General features: G+C 41.8%; 1 protein-coding gene across 2 annotated transcripts in view; it reads left to right on the plus strand.

Annotated features, from left to right (window-relative positions):
* The first annotated feature begins 1,196 nt into the window (after positions 1-1,196).
* The window catches only part of senp2 (SUMO specific peptidase 2), a 29,476-nt gene continuing 15,435 nt past the window's right edge, over positions 1,197-15,237 (plus strand). The window contains exons 1-6 of one of the 2 annotated variants that reach the window (XM_056295988.1): positions 1,197-1,523; positions 1,801-1,862; positions 1,961-2,064; positions 6,036-6,108; positions 6,352-6,439; positions 6,938-7,124. In XM_056295988.1, coding sequence (XP_056151963.1) covers positions 1,369-1,523; positions 1,801-1,862; positions 1,961-2,064; positions 6,036-6,108; positions 6,352-6,439; positions 6,938-7,124 — 669 coding nt within the window. In that variant the 5' untranslated portion in view covers positions 1,197-1,368. The remainder of the gene's footprint in view (positions 1,524-1,800; positions 1,863-1,960; positions 2,065-6,035; positions 6,109-6,351; positions 6,440-6,937; positions 7,125-15,237) is intronic. The other variant, XM_056295989.1, reaches the window with a different exon arrangement.

Consider the following 15,237-nt stretch of genomic DNA (forward strand, 5'->3'; position numbering starts at 1 on the left):
GATCGTAAGGACACGCAAGCCTCTCCGCCACAACAAGGCAGGTACACAAGGAGAAGGAGAGACACTCACATTTACAAAAAATTAATTAAACTTGCATGCAGTCTCATAGGAATCAGTAATGGTTTTCCCTGCGTCAGAGAAGTAAGACTGAATTTATAACTAAGGTTTCTTTTTGTTTAGTAGCTGGTTTACAGTTGGCCAAGTTTCTTTGATATTACTAGAAGACTCCTTGAATTTTTTTGCTGAAGTATTTTTTTTTTAGCTATTCTAAGGAGGTGATTAAATTTATTTTTATATAATTTGTACTTCATTTCGTTCGAGGATGTAGGATTTGATAGGAATTTTTTATATAGTCTTGTTTTTTTTTTCCCTGAGGACTTCTGCAACCCAGGGGTGAACCATGGTTTACAGGACTCCTGGGTTTTGGATTTTTTTTTTTTTTTTTTTTTTGCTGTGACTAATGGAAAACATTTATTGAAAACAGAATTGAAGGATTGTAAATTAAAGTAAGTTTTCTCAAATAAGTTTTCTTTCTAGTCACATAATTGGATAATTTATGTATAAGAGAAAATGTTTTTATTAACAGGTTTAAAATGGTCAGCAGAGAGTAGCTGAACAAATTGACAAATTACAGTAACACACACGCAGTTGTCTGCACATTGGCAAGTCCGTTTGAGCTCTATCAAGTTGCTTGTACTTCACTTGTATAGATAGCATTTTCCAACTCCCAGCACAGACTCTTCATAACATTCTAAACGTGGCTTAAACTGTATCACTGCCACTCGAAGACTGAAGCGACAGAGTATAAATCTATTCACCTCTGGGATTGGGGCGATTGAATACTTTTGCAAGGCACTGTATGCATGTCATTCTCATAAGGGGCTGAGCCCCCCCAAAAGGTCTGATCCTAGAATCGCCCCTGGTCTATACACTTGCCAAAAACACCAGTTTGTCACGGTCAGCCATGTTTTTTTGTTTGCATTTGGCGTCGTGCACCTGGACCGCTTCGATGTCGGAAACTGGATATCTCACCTGGGAAATTCCGACCTTCGACTTTGAATGGAACGCGGCGCTTTGCCTCGTCGGTCAACAAGGTGCGCTCGTTTAACTCTCTGCAATGCCGCTCTCACTGCCTCCCATCTCCGAGTTCGACTTGCCGCCCACTCTTTCTCCCACGGGCACTAAAACGACTGCATTTCAGTAGGAGCTTCGCACGTCCTTCACGTTTCACGACAGCAATGCTAATGCTAACGGCCGAGAGCAGCACCAACATGAAATGGTGTCGTCGATTGTGTGCGCTGTGTCCCTTTTGAAATAGACCTGGCCTGCGTAGACGACCTCGTTATAATTTTCTTGTATCTGCCTGGGATGTATGGATGGATGGTTGACGGAATATCGTCGCTCTTTAAACCCGTTACGGGGCAGAAGCCCACCGAGTGGCCTGGTAAAGGTGCTAGAGAGGAGTCTGCGGAGTTTCGGCTGCGGGATAACCACGCCAGACCGGCTAAACGTAACTACCAGAGGTTAGTCGTTGAAATTCTCATCCCGTTATTTTGTAAGCTGTCTTTACTTGTCAAATAGATAACCTTAGCTTTAGACTTAATCCGATTTACCCTTAATGATTTTTCTAGATGCCGCTAACAAGCCAACGGGTAACCTCATTTGGGGTAGTTAAAGTGCAAGTTGGCTTGAAGTGTCGTCCAGCTAGCGTTAGCTGGCGTTTTCTGATTTAATGCGACGACAGTCCACTGTGCAGTTGTGTTTACTTACATCTGATTTAATTTTTGATTCTTGTTTCAGCGTTTACGTCGCAGACAACGCTGGCCAGAACGAGCAGGTGGAAGTGAAAAGACGTAGGCGAGGTGTGTTTACAAAATTTTTTTCGTATCGCTTCATCCGTGCTTGCACAAGTGAAAAGCGGCGACAGAATTGAATTTAACTGCTGGTGCCTGTGTTTTAGATGTAGTCATCGGCTCTGTGAAGAAGGCTGTCGAAGGGGTGGCGTGTCTACTCAGACTGAGAAATCCTTCCACCCGTGAGAAGTATAGCGAAGAAGAGACACAGGTTTGTGTTAGTTTTCTTATTGGCTCACAGTTATGTTCCGGTTGCAGCTACAGATAGCCATCCATGGGTTTCATTGTGAATGATCACATTGAACTTTGTCCTAAAAGATGGGCTGTTTGTCTTGTCTATATGGATCGGGCCTCTTATTACTGTTGAATGGGTCCATCTGCTAACATGAGCTTTTAGAGGCGTTTTGGCTAGATTGGAGGAACATAGACCTTTGAATTGTCACAATACGTATGTTTATCTCAGGAGTGGGCGATCTTATCCAGAAAAGGCCAGTGTGGTTGAAGGTTTTCGTTCCAACCAAGTAATTACACAGTTGTCTCCTAATCAAGTTCCTCAGCAAAGACTCTACTGGTTGATTAGTGGGATCAGGTTTAGCTGAATAACTGTCGATAATGTGATCATTTTGGAGCTGACTACTGGTGCTTTCATAAGGTATTCATACACAAGAATCTTGATAAATGATCGTTAGCAATGTGGATGTGATGTCCAAAACGATATATAGAAGCATCTATTAATTTCATTCAGCATAAAGAGTCATTAAGAAATCTGTCACCTTGCTGTATGTAGTGCAGCCTTTAAGACCAGGACACTTATTACAACAACCCATATCTCACGATATTGAGTCTCATATCACAACATTGATATTATATTGATATATGTTGCCCAGCTCTTGGTGAACACAGTCACCTACCAACCTAAACCTTTGAGGTTTTTAGCTCTTAGATTATGCTTATTTGCCTGTCCTCTGTGACAAAAGTAACAATATCACAGAAAATGGAATCAGTTCATCTGGACACAGCGTTTATTGAGAAACATTTCATCACTCATCTAAGTGACCTCTTCAGTCTCAACTGACTGCAGGTATCCCACTCTTAAACAATGCAGTGGCATAACGGCCGAAAACAACAATTGGTATCATATGCAAATTGCCGTGAGCATTAGCTAGCGTTTCAATGGCAATGAGTATTATTCGCAAGAGCATTTGGCAATGGTTGCAATCACAGCATTGTAAGATGGCGACAGATGTACTGTCTCCACGTGCGTTCCTGTTGATGAAGCAGTAGAGGTAGTCTGTATAAATTACAAAATGACCCCACCCTTAGCAATAGAACCACGCTTAACACTGACTAAAGCATGGGTATACTATGGGTTCCTCATGGTAGCGTTTGCCTGTTCTCCCCGTGCCTGCATGGGTTTCCTCCCACCATCAAAAAGATGTGCATATGAACATTTGGGTAACGTAGCAGTCCATTGCCTACTAAAACGGGATTGCCGGATCGAATCCCCGTGTTACCTCTGGCTCGGTCAGGCATCCCTACAGATACAGTTGGCCGTGTCTGCGGGTGGGAAGCCAAGTCAAGTCAGTTTTATTTGTATCGCCCAATATCACAAATTACAAATTTGCCTCAGTGGGCTTTACAGCAACACAACATCCAGATGTGGGTATGTGTTCTGGTCACTGCACTAGCGCCTCCTCTGGTTGGTCGGTGCGCCTGCTCAGAGGGGAGGGGGAACTGGGGGGAATAGCATGATCCTCCCACATGCTACGCCCCCCAGGCAAAACTCCTCACTGTCAGGTGAAAAGAAGCGGCTGGCAACTCTACATGCATCGGAGGAAGCTTGTGGTAGTCTGCAGGCCTCCCCTGCTCAGCAGAGGGGGTGGAGCAGCGACCGGGACAGCTCGGAAAATAGGATAATTGGCCAATTGAGACGAAAAAGGTTGGGGGGGGGGGGGGGGGACATGCATGGTAGGGTTAATACTCCTGTCTGTGCCCCTGACCAAGGCAATGGAAAGAAGAACTGGAATTGGTCCCTGAGCGCTGCAGCTGCCCACTGCTCCTATACAGTAGGATGGGTTAAATGCTGAAGACATTTTATTGTAACTGTACAAAGACAAAATAAAGTGGCTTTCTTCTTACTTAATGCTTACTGCAATTTTATTAAGATGTGAGATTAAGTTTCCTTTATTAATCCCCTTGGGGAAATTCAGTTACTGCAAATTAACCCATCCTAGCTGTGATCTGTGTAGCTAGCAGCAGTGGGTTGCCACCTTCATGCTGCGCCCGGGGACCATCTCCAGTTCTTTTCCTATTGCCTTGGTCAGGGGCACAGACAGGATTATAAACCCTAACACCCGGAAAAAACCCACCACAGACATGGGGAGAACACGCAAACTCCAACTGACCAGGGATGACCCCCCCAAGGTTGGGCAACCCCAGGGTCCGAACCCAGGACCTTCTTGCTGTGAGGTGACCGCGCTAACCACTGGGCCACCATGCATCTGAAACCGATCATTTTCGGTCGTTATGCGACTGTATTGGTTATTAAGGGTGGGGATACCTGCAGTCATTTGAGACTGAAGAGGTCGCGTCGATGAGTGATGAAACGTTTCTCTCTAAATTAACGTTGTGTCCAGATGAACTGATTCAACTTTATGTGATTTTTCTTATCTGGATTATTGAGCATGCATAAAGACAATAGTAATAATTCTGTATTGTTAAGATGGCTGCGATAGATTTATATATTTGAATGTGGATTTACATTTAATACAAAATCCATTTTGGGCAACGGTATTCCAACAACCACACCCAAGAGCTGCTTCTGTAAGAGAGGCGCTACCATTAATTATTGTGACTTTTAATTTGCACCTTCCCAGGCCAGTAGGTAGTATGAAGTTCAACATATCCTCTCGCTCCCAACCTATTCCCATTATCTTTTGCTGATACCACAGTTAACATAACAAAGGAACTGCTATTGAAATGAACACCTCTTCTTGTACTACAGGTACTTACACCACAATGTAAAAAAAAATGTGAATACTTTCTTACTGTACTGCTGCTCCATAATATTGCTTTAGATGATTGACAGGTTTTTATTTACTTATTATTTTGAGAGTCATGTGCCCTGACTTAACTCCGGAGACCATGCGGCCTCATATAATGCCATACTTCACTTGCACATTTCTGCACCTTATACTTCATTCCGCATGGTCTCAGGAGGTTAAAGGGACATTACAGATTGTTTTGTGTATGTGCAATCAGTACTACACTGGATGTGTAGCTGTTTGTACCAAGATTATTCATTTGTGTATGCTGGCTATAAAGTTAGAAAAAAAAAATGCGTCTTTGACGGGTCGTGTTTACCCAAGATCTCCAAATGAGCATTTGCTCTAGCCCTAGCCTAGCTCTTTATTTTTGCTTTGCTTATGCCACAGGAACTTTTTTTGGTTTCCAGGTTTGAGTTGTAGAATGGGTCATTTGGTGACTCATTCAAGGACTGATGATGTGCTGACGAACTTTTGAAGCATTAATGTCACAAATGCTGCAGAGATGATGCTGTGCTTTTGTTAAGTCATTGCTGTTTTAGTTCTCGTTTACATATTTTCTTTGTTTTGGTCTTTTGAACTTGTTCATTTGTATTAACTTTCTTAAAAGAAACTCAATAGAAACTCTAATTAAAAAAAGAAGCTCTAAAGTCCTCACTGTGTACTATATTGACAGAGAACTCGTGTGTTCACCTGCTCACACTTTCTCACGGTGTCTACATGTACCAGAATGCATTGCGTGTAAACTTCTGTATCATCTTCCATGAAATCCTCTGCACTAGTGTTGTGGAACATTTCCACCATCAGAAATGTAGCATAGCCAAGAGAGTGAGCATGGGTTTTTTTTTTAACTGCAGATTTAGAGTAGATTACAGTATTAGAGTCCCTATTAGGCTTGTTTTTCTAGCCGCCAGCTGACGCTACAGTACGTCACTTGGCGGCCAGAAAAAAACCTTTCTCTAGCCGTCCCAGAGATGCAGAAACAAACAAAAACAACACAATTGGGAACAACTGCAGATGTTTTTCATGTGCTATCCATGTCGCAGATAGAAAGCGATAAGGTTGAAAATCAGTGAATTTTTCCTTCAACTAACATTGTTTATTCTTACATCTGAATCATCCCTCATTCCCCTTGTAGATTCAGCCTGTTACCTTGATGGGAATAGACGAGCTCCACTCCTCGTGGATGAGCTGTTGCGAGTGGAGAATGGGTAAGTATGGACAGCAATGACTGTAGGGGGAGAATAATGGCTGGTGTGTGTGCGTGCGCACATGTGTTGTGTGTGTGTGTGTGTGTGTGTGTGTGTGTATACAAATGGAGCTTGTGCTGTTATTTTAGTTTTATTTTTTTTGACTCTTCCCATTCCCCTGATTTCTTTCTTCCATGTCCATTCTCTGTTCTTTGTGTCCCTCCCATGTCTGATGTTCTGTTTGGCATCTGCTTTTCTCTATAGATAAAACAGCAGGTGGACTCAATGAGAGGGACAGGGATGGGAAGAATCCCTTCCAGAGCACCTTGCCTCCTTTTATGAGAAAATACAGGTAAGTACCTTGCTGTATGAATTGTGCTTTCAGTACGTACCAGATACACTGGTCTAACTGTCTTTTTCTGTACTACATTGACCACCTAAGTTTCAATTTGTAGTTCAATTCAAAACTTTATTACAGACTCGGAGCCCATAACAGACAAAGACAAATAGGTAAAAGACAAACCCCAGACAACATACAGAGTAAACATAAATAACAAATGGAACAAACCGGTGTCTTATAAGAAGTCAGCTATACCAGTGGTCCCACTGCCGGGATTGGTAGCGTGGGTCACTGAATCTTATATTAGTTAAACCCTTGATGACATTATCAGACATTGACATTATCAGAGACATTGAGCCAGCAAATAAATTTATACATGAGATTTCTTAGAAGAGCCTGAAAGCTATTGACTCCTGCAGCCACAAACATTTCACTAGTAGTCAATCGTAACCGTTTGTTTTGATACTCTTGACATTTCTCATGTAACACACGTCACCACCCTTAATCCAGTGGAGGAGGGCTGCCTACAGGAATACCTGAGAGGGGTAAAGACAGGGATGGACTAAGTTCTCTCCAACTGCTTCCTTCAAGGCCTGCTCTGGGAGTAGGAATCAGTGCAGGTGCCACCATCCCAGATGCAGCACGTCCTTGCATCGGACAGAATCGCTGCTATAAGTCCAGTCTTACTGTGGAAGAGGTAAAACTGACAGAATTTTTGCTTTGATGGTCAGAGTAATGTGATACTTTATAATTGTGTAAAGATTATTATTGTTATTATTAGGGATGCATCTATGTCACTTTTTCACTGCTGATACAGATTCTGAGTATGACTCTTTATGGCCGACATTACACATGAAACTTTTTTACACAATTTGGTTGCATGGTTCCTCTTTTTCTCTTGCCTGGCAGCTCCATCTTTAGCGTCCTTCTCCCAATATACGCAGTATCTCTCCTCTGCACATGTATAAACCATCTCAGTCTTGCCTCTCTTGCTTTCTCTCCAAACCGTCCAACCTGAGCTGTCCCTCTAATATACTCGTTCCTAATCCCACCCTTCATCACTCTCAATGAAACTCTTAACATCTTCAACTCTGCCACATCCAGCTCCGCCTCCTGTCTTTTCACCAGTGCCACTGCCCCTAAACCATATAACATAGCTGGTCTTACTACCATAGTTACCTGTTCATGTGAAAACTCTGGGGGGAATAAAATGTGAAATAATAATGAAAAATGATGTGAAGGTTATAGTCGGAACACTTCTTTCTTCATCCCTATTGCACCAGACCTCCTCCATAAGACCACCTATCGAGTGGCCCCCAGGTAATTTGAGTTGGAGACCCCTGTTTTAGATAGTCTGGCCTTACAGAAATGGATATGGTGTAGAACTTTGAACTATATTAAGCTCAGGCGTGCACATGTAGATGTACCATTCACTCTATCTACTGTCCCAGGTCTCTTCAGGTATCTGGAACCCTAGTTCTTCTTCCCAATCAGCCTGAATTTTATCCAGTGTCGTATTTCTGAAGGACATAATCATATCAAGTAGATAGGAGATTAGACCTTTTTGGATGTGGGGAATTTGCAAAATGGTGTCCTGTCTTTGGTGGCAAGTTTGGAAATGTTGGGCTTAGTTTTTGAATGTATTCCCAGATCGGAAAATAGTGAAGTAGATTTGATGGCGATAGCTTAAACTTATTAAAAAGGGCACTAAAATCTGCGACGGTTCCATCCATAAAGTATTGGGGCACCTGGCCATTACACCTACAGGAGCTTTTATAACCTCCCATTTTAAATCAATAGGCATTAATATGGAGTTGGTCCCCCCTTTGCAGCTATAACAGCTTCCACTCTTCTGGGAAGGCTTTCCACAAGATTTTGGATTGTGTCTGTGGGAAATTTTGCCCATTCATCCAGAAGAGCATTTATTAGGTCAGGCACTGATGTTGGACGAGAAGACCTGATTTGTAGTCTCTGTTCTAGTTCATCCCAAAGGTGTTCGATGGGGTTGAGGTCAGGGCTCTGTGCGGGCCAATCAAGTTCTTCCACACCAAACTCACCCAACAATGTCTTAATGGACCTTACTTTGTGCACTGGGGCACAGTCATGCTGGAACAGAAAAGGGCCCTCCCCAAACTGTTCCCACAAAATTAGAAGCATAGAATTGTCCAAAATGTTTTGGTATGCTGAAGCTTTCCCTTCACTGGAACTAAAGGGCCAAGCCCAATGCCTGACAGACAACCCCATTATCCCTCCACCCCATACCATTATCCTTCCTCCACCAAATTTTACAGTTGGCATTGTGCTTGGTGATGTAAGGCTTGCATGCAGCTGCTCGGCTATGGAAACCCATTCCATGAAACTCCTGGCGCAGTTTTTGTGCTGATGTTAGTGCCATAGGAAGTTTGGAAATCTGCAGTTATTGAGTCAACAGAGCGTTGGCGACTTTTATGCACTACGCGCCTCAGCACTGGTTGATCCCGCTGTGTGACTTTACGTGGTCTGCCACTTTGTGGCCGAGTTGCCGTTGTTCCTAAATGCTTCCACTTTTCAATAATACCACTTACAGTTGACCATGGAATATCTAGCAGGGAAGAAATTTCACGAACTGACTTATTGCAAAGGTGGCATCCTATGACAGTATCACACTTGAATTCACTGAGCTCTTCAGAACTACCCATTCTTTCACAAATGTTTGTAAATGCAGACTGTATGGGTAGCTGCTTGATTTTCAAGGCTCAGCATTTTCGTTTTTTACCGATTTTCACCAAAAAATACTCCTGCAGATGCGGAGGAGTGACTGACACCAAATACTTGGCGGATGTTGGTGAAAGACTGGCGACCTAGGATGAAGCCTGTCTGATCTGTTGAGATAATGTCTGTGATAATATGGTCTAATCATGAGGCAATAAGCTTGACTAAAATTTTTACTTCTGAGTTTAAGAGTGAGATAGGCTTGTATGAACTACATTCCAGTGGGTCTTTACTGGGCTTATGTAAAAGTGTGATGGATGCTTTGGTAAGGGTTTGAAGCAAGGTCTCTTGTTCAGAGAATGCTCAAAGCATTTGAGTAGAAGGAGGGCTAACTCAGAAGAGAATTTCTAATAAAACTCAATTGGGGGACCAGCGGCCTTGCCACGCTGCATCTTCTTGATGGCTTTGATTTTACCACCCCGAGCAGCACTGCTTCATCCAATTTGTTTTTCTGATCTTGACATAGAGGCATTAAAATTTTCAAAGTATGTAGTCATTGTTGAAGTATCTTTAGGGAACTCAGAAGTATAGAATCGTGAATAATAAGCTTCAACAGTATCATCAATTTCAACAGAATTCGCTGTCTTCTCGTGGGAAGTGTTGTAGATCTGTGGAATAAGTTGCAAAGCAGATTTGAATTTTAATTGATGGGCCAAAAGGCAACCTGCTTTTTCCTATGTTGATACACATATCCACAGGAGCGAAGTAGACACCATTTAGTTTTCTTGGTTGATAACAGATTCCATCTCGCTTTAGAGTTCAGGTGTAGAAGTGGAATATTGTTGATCTAACTTGTTAAAAGAATCCATTCCTTTCCTGAAGCAATTCCCGTTGCTCGTTTCTCTTTATGCTTGGTTTTTGAAAATAAATTTGCAATTGACTACTGATTTTGGATTACGGACCATCTACAACAGATATTTGGGTTTGACCGCTGCCTGGATTGCAACCCTGATTTTTGGAAGTCTGACTAAAAAAACATGCCGGCTGAGCCGGTGGATGGCTAAGCTAACTAGCTGGCACAAACAAAATGCCTTGGGACCAAAAAAAGAATCTGCAGCTGAGGAAGTCGACCATGTAAAAAGATCGCTCGACTTTCTGACAAAAGCGGTGTACAACAGAAAACGATTTTGGATCTGGTGGAAGAAGTCAAGGCCCGAGGCTACAAAACACCAAGAAGGAAAAAAGGATCATCTTCGTGGAGAACCAATTGGCTTATTTGGAGCAGTAGAAGCACATGAACGACATCATTGGTCATATGCCTGGGCAGTGACACAATGAATTCAGTGAGCCAGACTCAAACTCTGTGGAGCAACAAATGATTGCTTTCCTTCAGTCTAAGGGAATTATAGTTGAGAATAACAACATTGAGGCATGTCACTCTCTCCCTCTGAAAAACGAGTGATAAACCGGCCATAATAATAAGGTTTTCGAACAGAAAGCATAAAACTGCACTGCTAAGGCAAGGAAGAAAGCTGAAGGGATCAGATGTCTACTTGAATGAACATCTGACAAAAAGGAATGCAGACTTCGCCAAAGGCTCGCTTCCTGAGAATGCAGAGGAAGATCCAATCTGCATGGTCTGCAAACTGCAAAATCTCCATAAAATAGAATGGAACATGAGAAGAGGCTAAAGTGTTGGTTCAGAGACATGGAGGAATTGTACAAATACCAATGAGTCCAAAACAACAACACAACAAGGAAATGAAAAAAAGTTAATGACTAAATAAACACACTACGTACAACCACGACAAATTCTGAAAGAAGTCATTTATCTCCATCTGGAGATAATGGTGAACAGCAAACAAGTATTACAGAATATGATAAACTGGGATTGAAAACTTTTGAATATACCGAACATAAATCACAAGATAGAGAAAATGATATTGATCCGCACGATTTCTTCAATAATATCAACAACAATTGCTGTTATTACACAGATTATCGCTTTAACATGAAGTTTAAGTCTGATCATAAAATCATTCAATTCAACCATATAAGCGACTTGGTTCAGCCCTGAGAAGGGTATGGACTTTGAGTCGAACGGATACAGATTGACTTACATGAACAGGAAAAGCATGGAGGGAGTGTGGCTTTGTACATAAATGAAATCTTCAATTATGAGCTGGTGGATGCATGACAACAGCAGTTGATGAAGTGCTAGAATGCATTTACAGTCAAACTCTGCATGGGAGGAAAAAAGAAAAATGTAATTGTGAGCTGTATGTTTTGAGCACCGGGATCTAATATTGAAGAATTGAATGGTAGAAGTGTTTGCTAAAACAATTCAAAAGGTTATGTTCATTTGTGAGGATTTCAGTATAGATCTGTTGAATCCAAATAAGCATAAAATGACAGACGATTTTATCAATGAAACGTATAGAATGAGCTTATATCCAAAAATCACTAGACCTAGCATAATTACATCACACTGTGCCATGCTAATAGATAATATCTTCACAAATGTTATGGAACAGAAAGTGAGCGGGCTATTATTAAATGACATCGGTGAACTTTTACCGGTTTTTGCAGTCTGACAGAAACAGGATAAGGATGCCAATAATGTGAAATACAAATGAGTAAGGACAATGGGGCCATGAATGCATTTCGAAGTGAATTACTAACACAATATACAAAGAAGATATCGACAAAGCTTATGACATTCTTAAAAATATTCAAATAATATGACAAAAATTTCCCAATAAAACAATACTGTAGAAAACAAAAATATACAGATAGTCCGTGGATCACAAAGGGATTACAAAATGCCTCACTACTACTTCACTACTTTCGGCTGCTCCCGTCTGGGGTCGGGACAGTGGATCATCCGTTTCCATCTCTTTCTGTCTCTGTCACGGCAGCCACCTGCATGTCTTCCCTCACCACATCCGTAAACCTCCTCTGGCCTTCCTCTTTTCCTCTTCCCTGGCAGCTCCATGTTTAGCATCCTTCTCCCAATATACACAGTATCTCTCCTCCGCACATGTCCAAACCATCTCAGTCTTGCCCCTCTTGCTTTATCTCCAAACCATCCAACCTGAGCTGTCCCTCTAATACACTCATTCCTAATCATGTCCTTCTTCGTCACTCCCAATGAAAATCTTGGCATCTTCAACTCTGCCACCTCCAGCTCTGCCTCCTGTCTTTTTGTCTGTGCCATACAACCATACAACATGGCTGGTCTCACTACCGCCTTGTAAACCTTCCCTTTCACTCTTGCTGGTACCCTTCTTTCGCAAATCCCTTCTGACACTCTTCTCCACCCGTACCGCCCTGCCTCCACTCTCTTCCGCACTCCCCGTTACTTTGAACGGGTGACCCTAAATATTTAAATTCATCAACCGTCGTCACGTCTACTCCTTGCATCCTCGCCATTCTGCTGTCCTCCCTCTCGTTCACGCATAAGTATTCGGTCTTGCTCCTACTGACTTTCATTCCTCTTCTCTCCAGTGCATACCTCCACCTCTCCAGGCTCTCCTCAACCTTTACCCTACTCTCGCTACAGATCACAATGTCACCCGCGAACATCATAGTCCATGGAGACTCCTGCCTGATCTCGTCCGTCAACCTGTCCACTGCAAACAAGAAAGGGCTCAGAGCCGATCCTTGATGTAATCCCACCTCCACCTTGAACTCATCTGTCATTCCAACCGCACACTTCCCCACTGTCACACTGCCCAAATATCAAAGACGGTTGAATCAGTTCATCTGGATATGTATATTGACACATACGTTTCATCACTCAACTAAGTGACATCCCCAGTCTAAACTGACTGCAGGTATCCCCACCCTTTATAAACAGTACAGTACAATATTATAAGGGGTGGGGATACCTGCAGTCAGTTTAGACTGAAGATGTCACTTAGTTGAGTGATGTAACGTTGTATCCAGATGAACTGATTCAACCGTCTTTGATTTTCTTACTTGGATTATTGAGCATGCATCAAGACACTGCCCTCATACATATCCTGCACTACTCCTACTTACTTCTCTTCTGCCACTCCCGACTTCCTCATACACTATATATATCTATATATAGACTCACATCACACCATTCACATACACGGGACAAGAGACAAGTAAAGACAGTCACACATTGGAGAGAGAGAGATGGATACAACATTGAAACAGGATATCAAAATTATATGGATTTATAAGATATATAAAGAATGTGAAGAGGATGCCAAACAGCGTCCAAGTTGCACCCACCATCCACTATCAGCATGGAGACATGGGAGGAGGACACACAAGTGCATATGTGGGAGACTCGCATGACACCATTGACATTAGGACTGAATGATTAATCGAATTCAAACTGACATCGCAATGTAATAGAACGCAATTTTCAAATTGTAAAGGCTGTGATTTAAAAAAAAAAAAAGCAAAATCTTACCAATCAGAGGGTCGGAAACACCTGGCTATGTGAGGTCACGTACAAACACTCTACCCAAGCTCACATGACATGCGAGTGAGAGCAGAGCAGTAAATGAAGAAAACAACTTGCCATGTTACGCTTTGATTCTAGCAGTAACGTTAGTATCTTGTGGAAATGGCCTTGGCAGAACCGAATGCTGAAAAGGTGACTTTAGGGTTAAAGAGGAGCAGTACATCAGTTGTCTGAACCTATTGTGTAGAATGTGCCTTGCTACCATAGCTTCAACACAGGGCAACACTACAAACCCGTTCCAGCATTTAAAGATATATATATATATATATATATATATATATATATATATATATATATATAACTTAAAAGAAACACTCAATGGTAGGGAAAGTGCTGAAAAAAAAGCTAATTTATTGTATATGTATATATATATATGCACTTTAGTTTGGGTGATTTTTGTCAGTTTCTGACTGGAGATCAGTGAGATTCGTATTTATTTTCATATTAATGTTCACACCAGGCCTGTGCTTATGCGGTGCTTGTTCCCTTTTTGAGATTTTATTAAAACGTTAAGTCACATTTAAAAGGCTTAACATTAAATCAATCAGTCAATATTCTACTGTGACTGGAGGTTTTTCTTTTTACAATTATAAATGGTTAAATGAAGATCTGAGATGGACTGGTGGCCTGTCCAAGGTGTCTCCCTGCCTGCCGCCCAGTGACTGCTGGAATAAGCTCCAGCATTCCTGCGACCCTGAGAGCAGGATAAGCGGTTTGGATAATGGATGGAAAGTTAAATGATATGTTTTTCATATCAATTCACCTCATTTCATCATAACACATTGGCCTGGCCTACAGGAAAGAGCAGTTTATAGGTTGACTGTTGTGTTGGTCATCGAATGATTTATTGCCGTTTAGTGGATAACACAGAACATAATGAACTTTGGGGGGGGGAAATTGCATACTAAATCGCAGTTAGATTATTTTTCCAAATCGTTCAGCCCTAATTCACATACAGAGGAAGAGAAAGAAGACATCTTTCAAAGAGAGAGAAAAAAGACAGAGAAGAGAACAGTTTGCAATAGTCAATCTATAAGCTATAATCTCGTCAGCAGAACAGTGTGTGGTAAATTAATTGAGACAGAAACCAACCCGCCATGAAGTAAAGGTCATGAATACTCAATTTAAAGGCAACTAAATGTAAGTTAAGGCAAAAAAGAGTTTTACTTTTGGATTTAAAGGACTCAACAGACTCTTGATTGTCCGATGGCAGCAGGCAGGTTATTCCACAAGAATGGGGCCCTATAGGAAAAGGCCCTGCCACTAGCAGACTTGTTTTTAACTTTGGGTACACACAGGAGCCCTGTATTTTGAGTGTAGAGCCCAAGGTGGAATGTACGGTTTAAGTAGATGAGACCGGTATGATGGGACAAGCCGGTTTAGGATTTTATAAGTCAGCAGAAGTCCCTCAAAGTCTGATCTAACATGGACAGGAAGCTAATGAAGGGAGGGAAGAATTGGTGTAATATGGTCAAATTTTATAGATTTAAGATTCTAGCTGCAGCATTTTGAACCATCTGAAGAGTTTTCATACTAACACGTGGCAGACCTGACAACAGAACATTACAGTAATCAAGTCTGGATGAAATAAATGCATGTATTAGAGTCTATGCAT

The sequence above is a fragment of the Lampris incognitus genome, chromosome 16 (genome assembly GCF_029633865.1).
Source record: "Lampris incognitus isolate fLamInc1 chromosome 16, fLamInc1.hap2, whole genome shotgun sequence".
NCBI classification, from domain to species: domain Eukaryota; kingdom Metazoa; phylum Chordata; class Actinopteri; order Lampriformes; family Lampridae; genus Lampris; species Lampris incognitus.